Source organism: Rhinolophus sinicus, chromosome 5 (genome assembly GCF_057876585.1).
Source record: "Rhinolophus sinicus isolate RSI-liver-muscle chromosome 5, RSI-T2T, whole genome shotgun sequence".
Lineage (NCBI taxonomy): Eukaryota > Metazoa > Chordata > Mammalia > Chiroptera > Rhinolophidae > Rhinolophus > Rhinolophus sinicus.
In genome coordinates this window covers 95,856,758-95,880,379 of record NC_142505.1, presented here as the reverse complement: position 1 = coordinate 95,880,379, position 23,622 = coordinate 95,856,758, and the positions used below count along the sequence as shown (strand labels likewise).

The 23,622-nt window shown below is 39.4% G+C and overlaps 1 protein-coding gene across 8 annotated transcripts in view; it reads left to right on the top strand.

Annotated features, from left to right (window-relative positions):
- Window positions 1–23,622, top strand: part of EBF1 (EBF transcription factor 1) — a 375,520-nt gene that overhangs the window by 293,444 nt on the left and 58,454 nt on the right. For all 8 annotated transcript variants that reach the window (XM_019740498.3, XM_019740508.3, XM_019740527.3 and 5 more), the window contains exon 10: window positions 5,017–5,143. In XM_019740498.3, the coding sequence (XP_019596057.1) occupies window positions 5,017–5,143 (127 nt within the window). The remainder of the gene's footprint in view (window positions 1–5,016; window positions 5,144–23,622) is intronic.

Sequence of the window (23,622 nt, the reverse complement as noted above, 5' to 3'; positions counted from 1 at the left end):
CTGTATGTAAGGCTTGTGTGTAAAGTTAAATACTTTAGAGGACATACACATATCAATTAGATGCTGTCACCTGATCTCAGGGACTGTCTAACGGGAGAAAGATTGTAGGAAAGTCTTTGTGGCACAAGGAAAACAGGATGCTAAGTGTTATAGTATAAATACCGTAATTATATAAATTCTTACCCAGGTGCAGGTAACGCTGACTGTTAAGAGTTAGGGAGAACTTTTGGAAGAGAGATCACGTGATCAAGTTCTTGAAGAAGAAGTGGACTATGAGCAGGGGAATGCTTAGGCAAGGAAGGGCATGAACAAGGCCAAGATGTCAGGCCGGGGTATGGCGCTTTTATGTAGCCACGTGCTCTACTCTCCAGAATGTTAACAGGCAAGTGGGAAGTTTGACTAGAAAGGGAGATTGGCTGTCAGATCTGGGAGCATCCTGGATATTATGCCAAGGAGTTTGGAATATACTTTACTGTATGCAAAGGGGCCAGTTGAGGTTTTGCGTCAAGGAATGACATGATGAGGTGTATTTGAAGAAGACAATTCTGGCAGAGAAAGTCGAAGTAAAGGGAGAACATTTAGAAGGTAATATTGTAATAGTCTGAGGGAGAAATGGTGGCAATCTGAATAGGAGAAAGTGGAGAAGCAAAGAGCTGGTGGAGTTCAGTGGGGGGGAAATCGACACGACTAAAAGATAAACTGAAGGGAAAAGGAATACAGATTATCACAAGTTGTCTATTTTTGGTGATTCAAAGGATAGCATTCCCTCAACTGAGAGAGGGAGCACAGGAGCAAGAAATGCATTGCTAGTAAGATGATCAGTTTAGCTTGGGTCCTATTGAGACTGAGGTGGCCATTAGACATGTTTGGAGATTCTGTTACTCTGTTGCTGATAAAATTTTGGTGCTCGGCCAAAGAGATCCAAGCTACAGGGGTAGATTTGGAAGTGAATTTGGCTGAGGTGGTTGAGCCAATGAACTCAAGAAATGTTAGACAAATAATAGAAGAAAATATGTAGTAAAACTTGTGAAATTTCTACAATTAACAATTTGGTGGAAAGGAAAAGTTGGCAAATGAGGAAGACAGGAACCAATGAATAAGAGAAGAGGTCTGAAAAACACTTATTTACAGGCATAAGATACTGGTTTCCTTCCTAGTGTTTCAAATAATTTTGGTTAACTTGCCGGTCAGTTTCTCTCATCTGGAATACATATCTCATAAGGATGATTTTAAAAAGTAGTGAACGTGAAAGTGCTTTGGTAGCCCTTAGCCACATTGCAAGTCGTAGGTCTTACATTCAGCGTCACAGAACTGAAAATAGTGGAGACTTCCAAGGTGGGAGAAAGTAGTGTCAGATGCTACCGAGTTTCAAAAGAATATTTATTTTTATCTCAACTCATTTGGTTAGTAATTTAAGGAAGTTAAGTCAAAGAGTGAATCTGTTCCCTAATCACTTTGAACAGTAGTATAGGGCACGTGTCCCTGGTTGTACAGGAGACACATTTTGGATTCGACACAGAGAATAAGTAGAACTGAATCACATAGCGAGAAAGTCATTCTCCTTCTGTTGCTCCTTTAATCCTTCTGATTCATGTGAAAGAAGAAAGTCTCAGTGGGGGCAATAAGTCTGTAATATCTACCACTAACAAATCTCTGTTTTCAGGAAACTCCTTCAGGCTGTCAACATTATCTCGTTAGAATTTAACAACATCATATTAACTTTAAGATTACCATCTATATAAAACCTTCTTATTTTGACAGGGGATGCTAGTGTTCTAGTTACAGTAGTGATAGACAGTTTCCTTTAAAAATTGTTTAAACAAAAAGGTAATCAATTTTTAAAGTAATAAGGACATAATTATATGGATGGTATACAGATGAGGCAAAACTGAGAAAGTGGTATTCCAATGATGGATATTAATTTAGATTTACTAGAGCCTTTCCTCCTTTTGTTGCTTAGAATGGCTACCTCAGTTTAACCAGGTTGGAATTATGTGGGGTATTTATCCCAGGATTGGGGGTGCGGTGGCATCGATCTTGGGTTCTAGACTTTCAGATAGAGACCCTTTGTATCTTCCCCTAAGGTGTTGGGTCAATTTTTGAAACCATTAGACTTTTATGAACTTTTGTGTCCTTAGGTGTTAAAATGAGAGTGTTAGTTTTAAACGATAACTAGCATTCCTTCAAGCAATAAATTCTATGATTCTTTGAGTGATTAGTATATAAGCCTATGCTTTCAAATTGATAGAAGTTAGATAAAATGTGTTTCCTCTGGAAGCCATCAATATCATGTGTCAATGCCAGAGACTGTTCCCAGACTAACATCCACAGCAAGAAAAACATCAACGAATACATTCTCTAATGATGATTCATAGTCGGCCTCATTTGCGAAGGGTAGTGATTTCAAGAAGAAATCTCTGCTTTAGTTAGGGTGATTGACTAGAATTGAAAATGAAATTGTAAATGAAAAATTGTTTCAGTTTTCTGAGCCTAATGCTTTCTGCCATCACCCCACTCTCAAGTCAATAGTTTCATTGCAGTCATATCTAATCAATTCATAAAGGCCATGAATTTTACTCCTCCGTGTAGCAACTCATAGGGAATAAGGCCTTATACTTAAAAAGACATCTTCACTCATTTATTTACTAATATACTTCCATCTTTTAAAATTTATTTCCCCTGAGAAAAAGGAGGGCAGGTGAAACATTTTCTAACTGGCTGAAAGTTCCCCTAAGTATTATTGTGAATTACTGTTACCGTACATCCAAAATAATTCTTAAATTCAAGCATACCACCTATTTGAAACACAGCAATATGGCGACTTCCCCCATCAAAAGCACAGCCAAGGACCAGGCAGTAAACGAAAAATGGACATAGCGTGGGGATAGGAAAAAACACACACACAGTCTTTGGATCTGAAAAATCTGAGTTACTACCTTTAAAAAGTTTTCCTATGAACAATTTCTTCGCTATGATTAGATAGTAAATATTTTTCCTTGTCATTTTTTTTTTAACTGTATCAGTGGCACTTTTTGCTCTAAGGAGGATGGTCTTATACAAGCAACCATTTTAAGATTCTGTTTTCACATCTCAAAAGAAAAAAAAAAAAAAGGAGTAATAATACAAGCCATTGTTCTTACCAAATTAGTGTTTGCATGTAACATCCTCAGGAATGTAGGCGATCCCTCCTGGGACCTCAACGAGTGTTAATTCCCAACATTGCAACAGCTCTGTCTGAGCAGTTCAGATTAAATATGCACTTGATTTGGGAAGATCATCTTTTACTGCCCTTCAGAGCCTCTTTCCTTCTCCTATTCTCTGTACTATAGTAAACTTGGTTTCCTGATTCCGATGCTTACAGATTAGAAGGTGCAAAAGAAACTAAATAAAATAGAACTGATTTAAAAACAATAGCTATCGGGGGCCATTTGGTATAAGGGAAAACAGCCTTTTATGCCCCAGTAGTCACTGAGGGTTTTTCTATATTGCAGCAAGATATAAGGGGTATTCCAAATGATGATCTTGATTTATCAAGGCTAAGTTAAATTACATATACGTTGCTTATTTTTTGTGCTTCTGTGGGCAAACCCGTAGGCCTCCAAAACTCTCAGCCATGGCAATGAACTGTCTCCAGGGATTCCTCATATGCATGGTTTTACTGAAGCATCTTTTGTGTGGCTCCAGCAAATAAGCTGAAGCTCCACCCATTCTGTGGAAGAAGATGGGCATGTCTAACTACTAAGTTAAAATGATTTTTATGCAGATAGCCTTTTTATGTTTCAAGAAAGCATTGGAAAAAAATTACTTGTGGACTTTAGCTGTATCAACTTTCTCACATTCTTTTCCTCAAGACACTTGTGCTACGACAGTTTACCAAGGGAGGACCCAGGGGTTGGCGTTCATGGGTATTACCTTGATTCTCATGATGTCACTTGTGTCACCTGTGATTCTCTGGGCAAAACATTTGAACTGGGCCTGGCTTGTCCATTAAAACACAACCCTTTTCTAAGTTATACCTATAAGAACAGCACACACATGAGTTAGTACACACTCAAGTGATAAACCCTTGTATACTGACTCAGTACCACAAATACTGAGCTAAGTGAATCTAAAAGGAGTCAACCAGTGGTCAACTGCAGGCACCATAGAGAGAGAGAACATGTAGAATCCAGCACCGTCAGAGGTCAACCAGTCAAATACCAGGGCTGAATTTTTCAAAGAACCAGATAATGCCAGTTTTATGGCCATTAATAACATTTTAGTCATATAAACAAAGATAAGAGTAATAAAAAATAAATTCTGCTCTGCAGTGTGATCTGATTGCCAACAGGGTTCAGAAATGAACTTTCTCAGTGTGCGCGTGATGTCGTATAATGGACCATTGATCATTCTGCAGCCCCCTCCCCAACTCTCCATTTCCCTTTTACGGACAGTCCTTAGTTCTTGCCAGACCCATAAGCTATTCCAGGGAGGCAGGTTCTTTGGTTTCCCCTTTAAAGCCCTTTGATTGTGCCTCTGGTAGTTAATGTACCAAGTGGTCTTCAGGGGCATTTCATACATGTGCTCTGCAGCTAATCAGGGTGCCCTGGCCCAGTGATTTCCTACCTCTGTGTTTTCCACATGTTTAAGGGCTCAGTTCAAACACCAGGCCCACCAGCTTCTGCAGAGGCATGGCAGAGCTCAGCTCTGAGTGGGGCGTCTGCTTCAGACAGAGATTTTCCAAAGGATATCCTGTAATAGATAAATCATTTCATTAGGCCAGGTTCACTCTTCAAACCAGGAAGCAGAGTGCCTGCCATGGAGGAAAACTCTGATAAAGTTGTTATGGCTGTGCTCGGAGCACTGGTAAATATTGTTGTCAGTGTCTTTCATACAGGTTCCACCAAGATTGTATTTAAACATTGACAGGTTAACTATGTGTTTTAAAGCGTTGTTTATTGAGAGCTGATAGGACAGCTGCAAAATGAGTCCTTTACATATTGCAATGACCATTTCCCCCCCAAATGTTTCCCCTAGTTGATTACTCCTCATGCCATCCGTGTGCAGACCCCTCCGCGGCACATCCCTGGGGTCGTAGAAGTCACATTGTCCTACAAATCCAAACAGTTCTGCAAAGGAACTCCGGGAAGATTCATTTACACAGGTAAGAACCGTGGCCGGCGGTGAACACCGAGCTGCCTTGGTCTTGTGGCTCTTTCACTTGACCTTGTATGTATATGTGTGTATTTCAGTTTTAAATCCTGTTTCTGTTCACACTGCTTGCTTTCTTCCTCCATTTCACCACATGCATGACCAATGAGTTACTGCTAATATTGTTATTTAAGAAATCATGTAAGTGTCCATGTTGAATGACAGGATCAGTCGAACTCATTAGTCGGATACCTAATAAAGCAGCATGAGAAATAAGGGAAGGAGAAAGAAGTACTAGACAGTCATGAGTCTCTTTGGACGTTAAGGCCTCTGCATGGGGGTTTGTTTGCTTTATGGAGAGGGATGAGCTTTCATGAACAGTACCTCTTTCTTCCAGCCTGGTCATAGTGTTTGTATTAGAGACAATTGGTAGTTTCCATATTTAATTCCGGGTTGGTGCTTTTTTCTTCTGTAAGCTGCAGTTGGCACGTGGACCTGCCTTGCGGTAAGAAGCTAGGGTTACAGGGTGAATGTGAATTCCCTTTCATCAATGGAGAGAACCAGACAGGTTCTCTGTGGAAATACATCCAGTGCAAGGTCTGAGTGCCCAGTGTGTACTTTCAAAGATCCTCAGATCCTCATGTGCAAACTGCACATTCAGGGACCTGTTTACAATTCAGATTCTGATTCAGTAACTCTGGGTGGGACCTGAGACTGCATTTCTAACAGGCTCCTAGGTGAGGCTGGTGGTGCTGGTCCAGGGACCACCCTGGGACCCGGGCATTCTAGACCTTCTGCTCAGTAGCTGTCATCCTTATGTTGCTGTCTCCAGGAACTGGGCCCATGTTTCTCTCTTCATTCAGTAAAGACCCAGTACAGTGGAGAGAACTCTGTTAACACGTCCTAATTATAACCATACAGGTAAATGGACACGTTTTATTTTGCTGTGACATTTTACCTCAAAGCATCTTTTCCTTTTGTACTTTAATACTAGAAACAAAACCAACCATGCTTCTTAGTCTCTCTCTCTCTCTCTCTCTCAAAATTATAAAAACAATTAATGCATCCTGACCCTTGGAAATGCCTCCCAGCCCTTTAAACAAAATACAGGTTTGGTGCCTGCCTGACGATTAGTTTTAGTTAATTGAAAATTATAGGATTGACCCAAGAGGAAAATTTTGTTTGCACTCCAATCACTTTTACAAATTAAGGAAAATTACCACAATTTTGTTTAGCTAAGGTTTCACACTGAGTTCAAGAAATTAGCTCAGCCATCCCAACAAAGTCAGCACTTTGTTAGTAAGCACTCGAAAAAAATAATAGTCTATCTGGAGTTTTGTGGTGTATACAAACGAAGCATAGAGAAAGCTATGATGCTTTATAGAAGTAGGCCAAGTGTTTTTAATTAGGCTCATTGGTTCAGCATAAGTTTTGAAGAACAATCAAACTAGCAGATTAGCTGTTTCTTTTAAAGCTAGGATTTCTTGCCATTCATTTTTCCCATGAGAACTTCCACATAGCACTTTTTTTTTTTTTTTTTTTACAAGCCTCATTATGGGCCTGCAGGAAAAGGACCAGTTGAAACTTCTGATACTGTAACATTCCCCATCATCATTCCGATGGATGGGAGTTTTTCACAATGTTCCTCGCTGAACTCGGTGTTCTGGAACATATTACAAAACCACAGAGGCCAAATGTTTTCTCTGAGGAGTTTGGACTCTGGTTTTGGCCGAAAACATTTAGGCTCGCTGGCTGCTTATTTACTCTGCTATTAAGAACAAGAAAAGGAGAAGAAAAAGAAGAAGAAGAAAACGTTGTGTGGTGGGAGGTACGAGAGGCAATCAGGCATGATTCCGCTTTGGTGACAACGTCCCTGCCATTAATGGTTCCATTTTTGTGGTCAGGTCTCATTTAGAAGAAATTATTTTTAATCAGTGTTCAACAAAATATCCCCTTGAGCCACCTGGCCATAAAAGTTAAAAAAAAAAAAAAAAAAGTCATCCCCATTAAATTACTTAACTTCTCAAAAGAAAATAGCTAGGGACCCATCATTATTTGGAATTTTTTTAACCATTAAAAAAAAAATTGCCGTCAATTTAAGAAATCACATCTTGGAAAACCCGTATCATAGGGGAATTAAGATCAAAGGTAAAAGTGGCAGATTTGCAATTCTAGCAGCGTAAGGAGAGAGAGCGAGAATCCTCAGTGTGTCTGCACAAGTGTAAGTGTACAGGAAATTTGAAGTACGAAAAAGTGCTTTTGCTGATCTTGCCTTGAACTGTGGGCAATAGACAAGAAGACTTAGCGTTTTTTTTTTAAGTATTCTAGGAGGGAGTCTAACCTCTCCCCGTGTTGGAAAAGGAAAAAATTGAAGAAATTGCCACCCAAACGTCCCCACTGATGTAGTTGGCTGTTAACAGTAAGGTCACTGTGACATCACATCAGTTCCGACTAAAGGAAATCTCTGTTCATTGGTGAGCTGCACATGGGCCTCTTGATCACTAGCATTAGCGACCCCTACCAAGGTCATTTGTGTATGGTGGCTGCTGCCAGCTCCTGCCACTTACTCAGTTTACCTCTCTGCTTGTCACCATTTACGAGCGAAGGCATAGATGCGTCGTAAAACCTCTCTGTTCTTTATACCTGAACAACTGCGCAGGTCCTTGCAAATGTGCAGCCCTCCTCCTCTATCTGCCCACAGAAGCTCACACTTCATTTTCTTCAACGTCCTCAGCGTTTCAAGATGTGAGGCTTGCTTTTCTGGATGGGGCGCCAGTCCTCCTGTTTCTTAATGGAATGTCACTTGGAATTTTTTCCTATAAAAAAAGGAAATCTCCTAAGACTGAAAAATACCCCAAACTAAGGCACTGTTGCTGCTTTCTGAGTGTGTGTAAGTTTGGGTGTGTGTATGTGGATAAAAATCCATAATGGTTTAAAAAAAAGAAAAAATAACTGAGACAGGAACAGCATGACTTAATCTATGCAAATAAAGGCAGACTTTTGGGGGGTGGGGAGGAAAGTATTTGACTAAACACAGATTGCCTGCAAGCTGGCTCCACTTGTGAAGACTGTGGGTGCAGCTCTCCGTCCTCAGTTCTTCAGACAAGGGCCAACTGAGGAATTCTTAGCTGCCAGATGTGCAGGTCTCTTGAGTTTGCCCAACCAGAGGGAAGGAGCAGAGTGAATCCCAATGTGATCAGAACAAAAAGCTCAATAATACTTCCCAAATCTTATTTATTGTGACCAGTTATTCTTATGTGAATGTTGGGAAAGGCTGACTTTACATTTTAAATAATATTTTCTAATGGAAGGAAATATAAACCTTTTCCAAAGACAGAACTGTTTTCAAAGCCCTCTAATCATGTGTCTGGTCAGCCAGTCCAATAGTAAACCCACCATGAACCTCCATTGCCATGGAGCGGGGTGGTCTCCCCAATACCATTGTTTTTCTCACAGCTTACTTTCCTGCAACTGTTACATCTTCAAATCACTTGGATCTTTTAGAAGTGTAATCTCGCCTGCTAAGTTTTAAGTAACCTTAGGAGCTGATAAAAGACTCTTAGGAGCCTTTAGCTGCGTCTTCAAAGTTCTTAGAATTGGTTTTCCCGATACGTGGCCAAATCCAAATACAGTTTTTCCATTGGAGAGGCTGCTAACGTTAGGGAAAATACCATGGACAAATTGGGCCACCAAGATGTTGTTTGCCCAGTTTAGGTCTACCCCAGTCTAGGAGAGGTGTACACTGCCTACTCCCCGAAAAGTTGGTAAATGCCCCCGTGGATGAACATCTCACAGCTCAGATGTTGGGTTAGGTCACGTGGCAGATCATTTCAACTTCCAGGTCCTCCCGCTCTAAACATTGTTCACCAAACGTCCTGTCCCTATACAAGGACTATACCAAAATCCTGTATATTAGTCTCAGAATTAACTTTGAAAAAAATTCTTCCTGGAAATGCTTCCTGTTTGTACCTCAGGCCCAAAATAGCTTCGCATATAGAAGGGGCCATTTCAGCTGAATATGCTGTGAAACTTGATGACATGTACCACACCTTTCAAGTTTTCCTTTTTCTCCCCATTCCTCTTGTGCTCTTCCTTTTCCCTCTCCCTCCCATCTTCCTCCTTCCTTTCCCCACTTTCCCCTCACCCCTATTGTTTCCTCCCTCATTTCCAAGGGGACAGGGTAGCACAGTGATTGAGTTCTTGTGGTCAAGAGATGATGGAGGTAAATCAAACTCTCAGCCCTACCACTTGCTAGAGAGATTATTTTTGGGACATTTAATGATGACTCTGAACCACAGTTGCCCCATCTTGACGGGGGAATAATATCTTGCCAGAGTTCATTTAATAACAGGGAAATGTATGTAAAGCATCTAACATGAGCCACCATGAGCACCTAGCTAGATATTGGTAGTTTGCATTAACTACTGAGGGCCACTTTTATTATTCATTCATTTGTTGCTGAGTCCCTACCATGGTGTAAATATTTTACATAATAGTGTTTATCTTCTCCAGCATTTCCCTAGAGCTCTAAGAAATGTCCTTTAGGAATTTTAGTAACAAAACTGTAGGCATCAGTAAATTAAAGAAACAAGCAACACCAATCCACCATAATTAAAAAGAGCAAAGCATTATAAAGCATTTATAAATGTGAATATAAGAATTTTGATATAACAAATGTTTTCTCAGGAGTGGCTTCAAATAACAAATATTATAATACAACAGCCCTGATTTAGAAAGTTCTCTGGGGTTGATTTTTCAGGAAGAACGCATGCCTGTTCTCTTGTTTCCATCCCAAACTGTAACCACGCCTCTGGAGGCCGTAGCAACCTGGGTACAGCCTATCCGCAGCCCTCTCCAAAGATGTTTAGGTTATAATCAGCTTCAACTCCAGGTTCAGGGGGTTTCAGGCCAGAAAGCTCTGGTTCTAATTCTTAGAAACCTCCTCCATGAATGAAGGCTGCCACAACTAGGGATAAACAGTCATCACTTTTAGGGGAGAAGTGGAGCGTTTGCACCTAATGAATCTCAAGTTCTTTAGCCCTTCTTACACTAATTCACTGCCAGATTAAGCTTCCGAAAAGCCACTTTCCCAACATGACCCTGCTGAGAAACTTTCCCTATTTGCTCACTGTTTGTCAGGTGGGGCCCAAACCCCAAGGTGTGGCGTTCACAGCTCACTGTGCTCTGGGCCCAGTGCTTTCTCAGCTCCATTCAAACCCGTCTCCTCACTGTGCCTCAAGCTCACTCCATATTTAGCAACGGTGGACATGGTAATTCCTCCTATAAGATCCAGTTCAAACTCTATTTCCCCTCTGAAGTGTTCTCTGGCCCCTGTAGTGTAGTGGACAGAGCACTGGGCTGAGAACAAGGAGGTCTGTGTTCCACCCCCAGCTCTGCTACTTACTGGCTGTGAGACAGAGGGCACGTTGCTTACTTGCTCTGGACTCCAGTTTCTTCATTGTAAAATGAGCCAATTGGACTAGGTGACTTTGATATTCTCTGTGGCTCATCTTGATTGACTGGAAGAGTCTCTGTTCTTGGATCATTTCTGTCACCTGTGCTTAGGCCACTTATTCATCATTCACTCGCTTATGCCCTTAGCTCGCTCGTTCTGTTCTTAGAGACATCACAAAAAGTCCACCAGCTCCATGAAGAAAGAGCTACCCTTCCCTGATCTTACACCGCTTTGCACACTGTGTTGAAGCACCTTGACTCAGTATCTTACTAGCAGTAGGTGTTCTCTAATAACTGATTGACATATTGCCCAGGATCAATGGGTCCTCATTGATTTTTGTACTCTAGATGACACGGAATGTAAATAAGAGCTGTTAATTAAGAATCTATCCCTTTCACTTGAAGTTTTACATATAGAGAACACAGTAGTTGGAGTTGCTGTTAAAGAAAAAATGGGGTTGGCTCTATATTATAAGTACTCTTTAGTTTTTTCATCAGTGAGATGAGGATATTTTCACAGTACCTGCATCTGAGGAGTAAATAGGTCAGTATGTATAATGCGCTCGTGACAGTGTTTAATATAGTATGAGTGCTCTCTAAAAGTAAATTCAAAAAGAGAGAGGCAGACAATGGGAATGTTTCTCTTGAAAAATCCAAAGACTTGGTCATTAGAGCACATTTTTATAGGCATTATGTCTGTACCAGCTTTCATCTGATTAAAGAAATTGTTTTTTTCTAGGTATTAGAGTACAGATGAAAACAAAACAAAACAAAACAAACCCTGAGCTCTAATTCTGTTTTACTACTTTCTTTTGTCACTTCATTCCCTTCTCTCACAGATATTTGTGGATTGCCTGTTGTATTCTAGGCAGCGTTATAAACCAGTTCTAGGCAATGTTCTAAATCAGTGGCAAACAAAACCAGACACAGGCCTTGTTCTTAGAATCTAAGAGGGAACATGGATGTTCATAAATTTATTTCAAACCTGGTAATTGCCCAGAAAAAAACAAAACAAAAAAACAAACAGAAACAGAGTTTCAGACAAGTATATGACAAAGGAACCCCGACTGGTCAGTTAGAGATATTTTTTTCCTCAGGTAAATATCCATGAGCTGAGGTTAGAAGGGTGATTGAAAAGCCATTCTGGCCATTACAGAAAGGTCGTGGTAGGGTGGGTTTGGGGAAAGACAATGATTGTTCCAGCAGAGAGAATCATATAAGAAGGCATTGAATGGGAGGAAATGTGGCATCCTGGAAAGCTGTAAAAATTTCAAGACAGCTGAAAACTCGAGAGAGGAGAATGATGAGGGAGAAGCCTGGAGAAGTGGGTAGGGATAAGCCTATGCAAAGCCTTGTAAGCCATGGGTAGGGTTTAGTTGTCATCTTAAGAGCAATGGGCAGTCCTTAAAGTGTCAGGAATGATAAGTGGACATGACCAGATTTTCATTTTGGAAAAAACACAAAAGAACAACAACAAAAAAACTGGCTGCATGGAGCATAAGAAACTAGAATGGTGTTGGCAGACCTGTTAGGATGCCATTGTAGTCGTGTGGGAAGAAGAATTTGACTTGGGCAGAGATGGAATAAAGTAAGAGGACTCAAGAGGTATTTAAAAGGAAGAATGGACAGAAGCTAGAGATGAGTTGGATTTGGTGGTGAGGGAGACAGTGGGGTTAGGTTTTCAGTTGAATGGATGGTGGAGCCATTTCTCTTCCGGGCATCCCAAGGGTCTTGTATTAATGAAAGAATGGGCATGAAAATGTTTGCAAAGGGTAACGGTCTACACATATGTTGTTATAAACATGGGCCTAAGCAAACTCAGGAGGAATTGGGGACAAGAAGGCAAGAATGTGTGGGATATATATATATCAAATTGTTTTCACTCAGGATTCAGCTGAAAGAGGGCTGTGTAATGAACATTTGACTAGCAGTTCTGCCTTAGCTGCGTCCTAATTGGAAAAGACCCAAGAAGAAAGGAAAATTAACAGGCTTCTCCTGTTCACACGTCTTGAATATTATTCCAAATGAGCCATATATACACAAAGAAAAGAATTCAAGGCAGAGGGAATGTTTATTCTTGTTGCTTTTGTGATCCAAAGGGTAGGTCCCAAGCCTCTCCTCCACTGAAGAGAATTTCTTCACAAAATATGATTGCTCTTGATCTGATATATGTTGATGGGCTTGGTAATCCTGAACCCACTGGCATTTGTAAAGTTAAACACTGTTGGTGCCATAACGGGGACAACAGCAATAAAAATCACTAAAAGTACCCATTGTGCTCCTGTGACATCTGTAAAATGAAAGCCGTTTCTGCAAAGAAAAAAGCTGGTCTGAAGGAAGCATATTATTTTGCATATTTTATGTACATACTTTCCAAGAAATATGACCTTTATTTCCTATTTGGAGTGGAGTGTAATCAAAACTTGAGTAGCTAGTGTAACAGGATCATTAAAAGGGATATTTTCACTGACATTAGAGGTCTAAATGGCCACTAGGCCTTATATACAACCTTAGCTTTTTCCTGTCTGCCCAGAGTTAATAAGTGATAAGGCCGGGAGAGAGATAAATCACAGAAATCCCTGTCCAAAGAAAACATATTGACTACAGCCAAGCAAATAACAGACCATAACCAACGGTCCCATTCATCATTCATGTAATAGGGATATAAAGTATTTCCTACCAATGAAACTGTATAGAAGGAAAGGCAGATAAGCTTCCCCAATCTAAGGCATGTGATTTGGTTATTAAGGGACATGAACTATTTGTCACATGGCTTTAATCTTTAAGATGTGTTGCCATTTCTAAACTATAAATTTCTGGTCAGGGATTAGAAAGCTATTAACAATAAAGGTAGAAATTGAGCTTTATATGTATTCTTGCCAATGTAATGCAATACTATAAAGTCTTGAACCGCTAATCTGTTTAGTATGATATAACATGATTTGGTTTTCTAAGCCAATAAACTATTTGGAGGTTTTCAAGGCTTTTGTTTTTGTTTTTTTTACCCAGCATCATGATAAATTAACCCTTCAGTTTTTAAACTGCATATGTTGAAACTTTCTTTAATATCCTAGGGATCGTGGGTTAGGGGTTGGGGGGTGGGTGGGAGAGAGCCTAAACTAAATTTCTTTCTTTTTCTCCTTTCCTAAGATTTATTCCAAATGTTTGATGGAGGATTGTTTTCTGTTTTATTTGTCCATGTTTGCAGTGGTATGGATGCTAGGCTTTTTGTTCATTGTTAACTAAGTGATATGGCGCCCACTAGAGCATTAAAACTTGTTTTTCTTTCTTTATTGCAAAGTGGTACATATTGACTTCACATAAGTTAGAAAGCATCGCTAGAAATTAAAATAATAGTACAATTGCCTACATTTCTACCAGTTCTTTAAACATAAACACTCAATAACTATTCGCTGTTCATATTATTTTTAATGGCATATATCTTATCTTTTTCCTATGCATATATCTACCTCATTACCAAAATGGGGTGATACCTTACATAATTTTAATTTGTTTTCCCCCTTAACAGTATATCATAAACATCAGAGTGCAATGAATGTAAAACACTTTCAGTCTTCGATAATCATTTTACACCTCAGCCGAATCTTATAATGAGATACATCCTTATTTTCTTGTTAAAGGATAGATACCTTGAATTTGGGTTCTTGTCTCTTTCCTAAAAAACCTATATCCACATTCTTGGGTGGCCACATTGGTTGGGATTCATCAGCCATGCCCAGCTCAGTTACACTGAGATTTTAGACTGCACAGGGGAGGAGTGCCCCTGAGTCTACATAGCTCCGAGGGCCTGATATTTCAGAGGTTGAGATCAGCTCCCAAACGTACATTCAGCTACAGCGTAGAGATGTTTGTTTTCAACATGAACTACCTCTGGGGGGGGGTGGGGGGGTGGTCAATAAATTCCGTAAATTTCCCCCCACTATAGGAAGCAGTACTGTACTTTCCATAACAATAAAGGGAACTCATTCAGAATGCTTAACAGATCTGAAACTTAATCAAGTCCAAAGTTATAATAACAGATAGGTAAAGTTAGGTCCTTCCCTGCGCCCCGCCTCCCCAGGTTAGCAGCGTTTCCCAGAGTTCTCAGCTCCTCTTTTGTTTCCTCTGTCTACTGGTTTTCCACTTCTGTGGATTTTCATCCTTCTTTTATCTTTCTTGACTTATCCTGCTCTTCCCTCTTGTTCCACACTTTTTTTCCCCCCACTATCTTCTCTCTGTTTTCTTCCTCTTTGCATTATGGAGATGTACAATATGTTTCCCCTGAGAATCTACGTAAGGCTGGCTTTATTATTAACCCATCTGAATGACAAGAAAACTGAGGAAGGTGAAATGACTCCTTCGTGGTTATATAGTTAAATGGAGGAGCCAGGGTTTGGACACTGGTTCAGGGGTACCAGCCTGCACTGTGGTAAACTTCTTGGGGTGCTACTTTAGTTTATTCATTTTTGGAATTAGGTGACCCCCTCAAATTAGAGTGTTGGTGCTGGAAGAGTGTGGGTATTTCTAGAACATGTCAGGTCTGACAGCAACTGGAAACTTACCTATTTTAACCAAACCATGTCCTATGAATATACTGCATACTCATGTAGAAAATTAAAAAACACAGGGAAGTCTGAACAGATCCATTATCCCAACTCTCAAGATAATCACTGCTAATATTTTTAGCATTTCTTTACATTTTTTGTGTGTGTCTACTGTCATGCCTTTTAATCAGAGTGAATCATCATATGTTTATGTAATGTTGTATCCTGTTTTGGAATTTAAATGGTAAAATAAACATTTCATCTGTTAGTTCGAATTCTTCCTAAATGCATTTTGGTGGTTATATAATAGTTTATTTTATGGCTGCATCCTACATAATTTACTCAATCTTTCCCCTATCATTGGATAGCCACATCTTTTCTTTCGTAGAACTTTTAACGTCATATGTGCCAGATCTTGAGTAGAAGGTGTTCTACATTTTCCTAATGAAGTTTGTATGTTTTAGGGCCAAGTTAACCGCATTCATATTTAGAGATACTAATGAATTATCAAATGTCTACTTATAATATTTCACATATTAATTTAGTTACACATATTTAAAAATCACACACATAATTTACAATATTTACCCTTGAACAACGCGGGTTTGACTTCAAGGGTCCACTTATATGTAGATTCCAGTGATCAGTGGACCTGAGCAGCTCATATCCATGTTGTTGAAGAGTCACCTGTATTTTTGATCCACAGTTGGGAACCCACATATATTAGGGCCAACTTAAGTCACAGTCAGATTTTAAACCGCACAGGGGATCAGGGCCCCTAACTCCCACATTGTTCAAAGGTCAACTGTATGACTTCTTCCACTTTTAGGGTTCACCCTGTTATTCACACTCTTTACACCCATGTTTACCATCAGCATGTTGTAATCCCATCATATTATCTTCTATCTAGTTTTTTGAGATATGGCTCTTTTTGAATTTATGCATGATGCTTTCACTGGAAATTTTATCCTAAGCCATAAGTAATCATTTGCTATATTTAAATCTCCAAAAATAACCAGTTTCAGCAATGTTTTAAAAACTGATCTTTAAATGGCTTATTTTGAGGAATGTTTGTAATGGTGAGAAGCCAATCTCCTAGGAAAAAATCACATATATATTAATTCTCTGTTCTTTTTTGTTTTGACTAACTTCTTCAGCTGACCTCTGTCAGCATCCCCAAACTACCATCAATCATGATTGTTTTGTGCCCCAACTAATGCTTAGTTTAAAATAAGGTAATTAGGAAAGCACTTTGTCATAAACATGAGACTTTAAAATTATTCAAATATATAACAAGGGAACTACCTTTTTGAGATGGATATTCCTTCCATGTATTTCAGCACATTGATATTTCTTTCCTATTGGTGGGTCTTACACCATATACAATCCTTGGTATGAATTGAATACTGTACCAAATAGTATTTTTGACTTAAACAAAAGTACGCTCATCCTCTTAAGTGAGCCTCATAGTATGCAGGGCACTGAATGTGTGCGTGGAAACCATCTCATTAATGTCAGATTGGAGAATTTCTGCCAAGCCTCTCTCTCAATGGTGAGAGGTTAGAAAGAAGCTGGGACTCCCTAAATCGTGGGCAGAAACAACAGAAGAACAGACTTCCCCTTGTGCTTCAGCTTAAAATGTAATTGTTCCTCTTTTTTCTGTTAACATCAACTGTGTGGTTCAATTCTATACATGATGGGTGGAAGGCCTGACCTGCTGGGGAGAGCCACCTGGGTCAGCCTTGTGTTTCACGTCAGGAGGTCCCACTCCCAGTTAGTATGGAGTTAATTTAAGTCTTTGTTTAATGTCAAAAATGTATTCACATTTCAGTATCTGCACAGAATATCTGCACTGCCTTCTCAGTCATTCTAGCCATGTGCATTGTTTCCTTTTAGTGTTCAACATTTTTTTAAATATTCACTGAGGCCAGGCTGACTATTTGAGGTTACTGGGAGGTTTGGGTGGAGGAAATTGTCTCTGGAGAATTTGTTGTGAGCAAGCTGGTAGGACGTGTACTTCTCCAGTTTCTGCAAGTCTAGGAAAATGAAACATTTGCACTGGTTAGCTCAGAAGGAGTAGGAGGACAATCGAAAGGTTTGGAAATTTTGCCTAATAAAATGATTAGCAACAAAGCTAAACAAGTGTGACTTGTCAGAATGTTACATGTCAGGGGCCAAAGGACAGGCTTGGCTATTGAGCCACCGCCTGTCTTGTCTTTGTCTTATATCTGTGCAATTAAGTAAATTGACTTAAATGCAGCTGACCAAGTCTTTCCATTTCTTTAGGTTGTCGTTAATCTGTAAGGTAGGAAGGACAACTATTTTTAGCCCCATTTTCAAATGTGAAAGATGAGGTTCAGAGAGAAGTGGAGTGGTTCATTTCAAGTTATTTGGGTCACTTAGTGACGGGTCTGATATCAAATCTACAGTACTGCAAATAATTGATAATACTTTACAGTATCTCATATTTGTAATCTACAAAATGGACTTGTACTGCTCTTACCCCATTGTTTCCCCCTAGTTTTCTGTGGGCGTAATTCACTCATCAGATTGGAGGCTTCCAGAATCCTAGGCCGTCTCTCTCACACTGATTCTTGGATTGCATGTAGCACTTTTACTCACAGCCCTTACCACCAGATGACGTGATCTGGATCACTTCCTTGTTTCCTTGTCTATCATCTGTGTCTCTCACTAGAATATAGAAGCTGTACGGTGAGTCCTGTTGATTTGTTCACCACTCTTTCCTCAGTGCCTGGGACAGTGCATAGCACAGAGCGGCAACACAATAAACATGAATCAAACCAATAGATGAAAGAGAGTGTGAAGGAACAATGAAAAACTTTAGCCATAAATTTTTGCAATGTGAACCTTAAAGATAAACTAGTTACCCAAGTTGTTGACGTCTTTGCAGATGATGAAAAGGAGACTTCCGGAGTTTAAGATCTTGGCTAACGTCACTCAGCTGGTGGTAGATCTTTATACCAGAGTCCTTTTCTTCTGTCTGTCAGCCGAGGGCTTATCACCACACTGTGTATATTCTTGTAGACTCATTAGTTACTTAAAAAAAAAAAAAAAAACTGTATGGAGCTAGATCTCTGGAGTCAATACAGACCCCAATTTGAATCCTGGCTCAATCAATTTTTAGCTCCTTTTTTCACCAATCTGAGACTCCGTTTCCCCATCTGTACAGTGGGTATGATAATATCACATAAGATTGCTGTAAGGATTCCATTAGGTAATGCATGTGAAAAGCTTAGCTCAGTGTGTGGCATACAGTATGTGCTCAATTATTGGTAGATCTCATTTAAAAAAGGATTCAAGAGAACAGACTCTTGAAAGTCTAAATTTTAGAGATGAAAAGGCCCTCAGAGGTAGCCTGGGCCTATCTTCCCATTTTGTAGAGGAGGCAACTGAGGCTCAGATAAGGAAGACAGAGCCTTTCTCAAACCTACATATTTGTATACAGAACCAGAACAAATCATATGTAAATGGATTTACTAATTATTTTGTCAGTGGACTCCCAAATATACAAATATATAAAGACATCACATTTTTGCATGTATGTGAAAATCGTTCACCCAACATCACCACGGTCATTTGGCAGGCTCTTCTTGAATTTTTTAAGGCTTTAAGGTCATCAATCTTTGAGCAGATTCTCAGGGAAAGGGTGAGATAGTAGAGAAGGTTTGATTCCTTGGACCTCCAATATTTGATCTATTAAAAAAAAAAAAAACATGTGTCATGGACGTTATTGTTCTGATCTGTTCACATTTTTCTGTTGACGAAAGAAGGAGCTTTTCTTCACTTCTGAGCAAATCAAAGTCCCACAGAAAAACCAGGTGCCATTTTCACTACTAGTGAAGAGGAGTCATGCAATTTAAGGGCATTTCATTCATCCTCTCTTTTTGTCAAAGCTCAGCACAAGAGCAGGACATCTGTCAGACACCAGCAAGCTGCTGGGAGGCCTCTTCTCCACTGGAGGGCCATTTTCCCAAGGTCCAGAGAAGAGAGGGATTTGGCGGATCCTCCTTAATCTGCTGTCCCCTGCCACACTCTCATGTCAGGCACTGGGCGGACTTAGGAGGATATTCCTGCTCAGTTACAGGGCATCTGCAGACCCTCCATTCTGCCGTTAAATCTCAGTTCCCTGGAGGTCCTTGCGGAGATAAGATGTGATAGGCTTGGCGGTATTTGGTAACCTTCCGCTTAGTGAATTTGGAAGCAAAATCGTTGTCATCAGGGTCAATGAGAGAAAAATAGTTGCAAGATGACGGTAATCAGGGACAAGACGAAAAATGCCTGAGAAAGATCCTGTTGTGTACATGGTACAGTGAGGTGTTTGCTGCCTGACTGGCTGACGATGAATGAGTGCGTGACTGTTGTCAGGCCTGTCCTGCAGTTACGGGTGCAGAGGTAACGCTGTATCAATGGCATATCTCAATTCATTTAAAAAAATCCAGATCTTATGAGGGGCTTCTGCTTTAAGCCTTATTTGCAGCTTATATTTGAATTCAAGTAAAAGCGATTGTTTTTTCAGACTTTCCTAAAAGGGAACTCAATTGTTGGTGAAAAGCAAAAAGGGCCAGTTGTCCACTGCTGCTAAATGTAATGAGTAAAGTGAAAAGTAAAATATGTTAGTTCCACTTCCCTAACAGCAACTAATTAAGGGTAGCTCATTTAAAAACAGACCTAATTTATCTGCTAATATAAGTATTCAATTAAAGTTGTTCCCACTGCTTTTTTCTCCTCGGAATACTTTTTCATATACTTATATATGATGCATTCATGATGTGACTCCTTCTAAGAGTCCAGGTTGTAACGGAAAAGCAGTTTCAGGACTTCATAATTGCCCAAATTAAATAATATGTATGTAAATGGAGATTTGAGTATAAATTGTGCGCTGCGATGCTGTAAGGAATTGAGTCCCTATATCCTGATACCTTTCAGCCAATCAGAATGAAGTGCTTCCCGTTTTATTCTATACCATTCAGTGTAGTTTATTGCAATATTAAGTACGTGTTATAAGAAGCACATTGTTGTTTAAGACTCATTGATTTAAGCAGAACTATTCTTATAAAGTTTCGTAGGCTTTTACATAAAAAGAGAAGAGCCCACGTAAAATTATAAAACCTTAATGTAATATAACAGCCTATAATATAATATTCTTCCATTTTCGAAAGAAGCCACCAAAATTTTTTAATGAGTCTATTACAACTACTGTTTGTGAATTCTGGGATGTCATGTCTAATTAGACTTAATGGATTTAAGTATTTCTTTAATGGAATCTGTAGCTTAACTCACCAGGGTTACATTCCTTGTCCTCCTGCCCTTAAAATGATTTTACTTTATTTTTATTTTGGGTGGCATTAAAAAGAAATGAAAGACTATGATTCTGCCTCGTTCTCAGATGGATATAGTGAAAAATACAGTGCTTATTATGAAGTTAATGTGAATTACCATGTAATCACCACTGGCTGCACTATAATGATTATTTAGTTCCCACTGAGCATTCCCTGCCAAATAACACACATTATTTCATAGGAAGCACAGAGTTAACTCAAGTCATCCCGGAACTCAACGGAGGGCGTCCTTTCCCAATGTCTGTGCGTAAGTGCAGGCGCTGCTAATGTTAACATCTAAATAATCAAGCTTGGAGTACACTGATATCAGACCAGGGTATGGGTTTACATGATTTGATTTGCTGATGTTTTAAACACTTAGCAGGAGACAGCTATAGAAGCCAATTAAATCTCTCCAAGGTGCATAGAGTTATCTCCTTTGTGAGAAACAATTTAAGGGAATTGCATTGGCCCTTTAACTGGAGGGGAGAAGAAGCATTAGGGATGAAATTTCAGATGCAAAGTGCTGATCAATCGTGCCCCTTTTGTGTTTTTTCAGCTTGGTGGTGTTTGGGGCTGCTGACATTTTAAAGGATTTGCACTTTTATTTTGCAATCACAGGGTTATGTTCAACTTTTCTCCCCGAAATGTTCCTTTGGCTATTGATTATCATGTGCCTCTAAACAAGGCATTGTGTCTAAAGAGTAAAACAAAAACAAAAACAGAAACCATGTCAGTACATTCCATCCCTTTCAGATACTGCATCTTATTTAGTGTACCGGAATTCCCAGTTTAAAGTAATCACAAAATTTATGGAGAAACGGATAAAAAAGGTTGTAAAATATCGATTTGGGGAAAATAATAACACAACTCATCTATAATAAGAAGAAAAATGAAGCAATAATTCAGGGGGTATCGAGCGGCTTGCTGCTGGAGTATTGATCCAGTCCTTTACGGTATAAGATCGCACCTGAGATTGCTCAGAAAGAAAGAACAGCATTCCTTCGCTCATTATTTCTCAGATACTATCGCCTTGTTACACGGGCCCTGCAGAGTTGGGATTGTTGCAGCTGGGAGAGTGGGACCCGCAATAATAATAATAAATAAATAAATAGCTGAGAAATCTATATTGCCTTAAAGCCACTGTGTCTGGTCTTAATAACACATTGGCTCTGGGTTTATAAGTTCTTCATTGCCTTCTAGCAGCTAATGACAATTCCGATGCAGTGTGGCTCGTTTGGGGACCAAACAGATCTTCATCTGATAGAATGGGTTCTCTGTTTTGGAGGAACCCTTGTCTTGGCTGAAGAAGCTTGCGTCCGTTGTATTTCTTCTTAAGTCACTAAATTGAAAACAATATATTTGTGCCACTTTGGACCATGAAACATGCTGGCTTTTGCTGCAACATGGCATTGTTTTATATTTCTAGACAATTTTTGACGGGGCAGTAGTAGTGTTCCTGAGCAAAATCTTTAAAGTGGACTGAAATGTTGAAACTCGTCTTGACAAATCATACTTTTATAAATTTATCCATAGTTTCTAAGACGTTAAATGACAACTCAGCGGTGCCACATCATCACATTAACTCCTTAAAATTTCAGATTGGATTTCATTGTTGAAAAATTCTAGGTTCTTTCTAGACTTTAAGATTATCCTGTAAGTAGTATAGATTTTAAATATTCATGAATATTTTATGAATATAAAATATATTTTCTCACGTTATTTTCTTTTTTTTGGAAGATGGGGTGCAATCATATTAAAATTCCAATTTAACAACAACAACAAAAAGTTTTATGCCTGTTGGTTCCAGGCATCTTCTAGGCTCTCTGACCCAGAAAGGTGACTTTCTTGCCCTCCAGACACTTATAATCTAGTAAAATAAGGAAGGCAGTGCAGAAGTTAAGGAGTGAACCACATGATATCAGATTGGTAAGAGTGTGTTACAAAAGAAGTGAGAAGGGTGATCTGGTAGGGCATGACGGGTGCAGGAAGGTTTCTTTAAAGAGCAATAGCACAGGGAAGGAGGCCAGTACATAAAACGGATGGCGCTTTGAGCCTGCACAGCCTCACCCAGGTGAACACGGTTTTGTTTCTGAGCATCTGTGGATTTTCTCCAGCGCTAACAGCCCTGCTGTCATTTGCCCAGAAGCTTCCTTTCCCTGGCCCATCCCCCAGCCTCCGTGTGATCATTATCTAGAAATATGAGCCATACCAGCTGACTATGTTCTCAGCAGATCAGGCTTCCTGAAATTTCAATAAGCATTGATCCATGTCATTGCTCCAGATCCTCGAAATTGTTTCTATAATATTTGTCTCTCCATTTCTGACTCTAAAAGGAAAAAAAAAAAAAAAAAGTTCCGGGGAACAAGAGGCTGGTGCCTGGTATCAATAAAGGTGGATGGAGAGGGAGGGATGGAGAAGCAGAAAGAATAAAACATCTAAACATCAAGACTAACTCCCAAAATAGCTTTCCATAAACTGCAAAGCATACCCCTCCTTCTTGCTCCACAAAGTAAGATTGAAAGTCATCACTGAGTCTTAAACTGTGAATATTGAAATTGCGAGATGTATGGTACATTTAGTGGAGACGTTGGTGAAGTGCAGAAGTCATTTTAACTTTGTCTTTTAATTTTAAAGATTTATTGGCTGAAAGGAAAGAGAGTATTTATAAGCGTTCTTTGGTATTCACAAAACATGTATTTGCCAAACAGTGCAAAGAATGGAAAGAAATCATCATTATGAAGCTGGATGATTCAGGAAATGTGGTGATAAATATGGGAGTGACAACATATTATCTCAGCCCCTTCTAGCTCCACATTTTTGAGTCATGATTTTCAAGTGTATCACTGCAGAGAGCATGCTAAGTCAGATTGGAGCCAAAGGAATTTTAGTTTTAAAGGAATAAGCAGGCAATGTTTGGGAAGTACAAATACAGTAAACGATGTCAAGTCATCTCAGCTCAAATATGTATATCGCATAATTTGCTTCTACCCTTTAATTTCTTATAACGAAAGGAAAGTGGTAAGCAATTGGAAAGCAATTCATTGCAACAATGATTATTTAGCTACTGCCATGCCTGAATTACAAAAACAAAAAACCAAAAAAATTTACGATTATTTGTCGAATAGCTCATATATGTATATTTTTAAATCGTT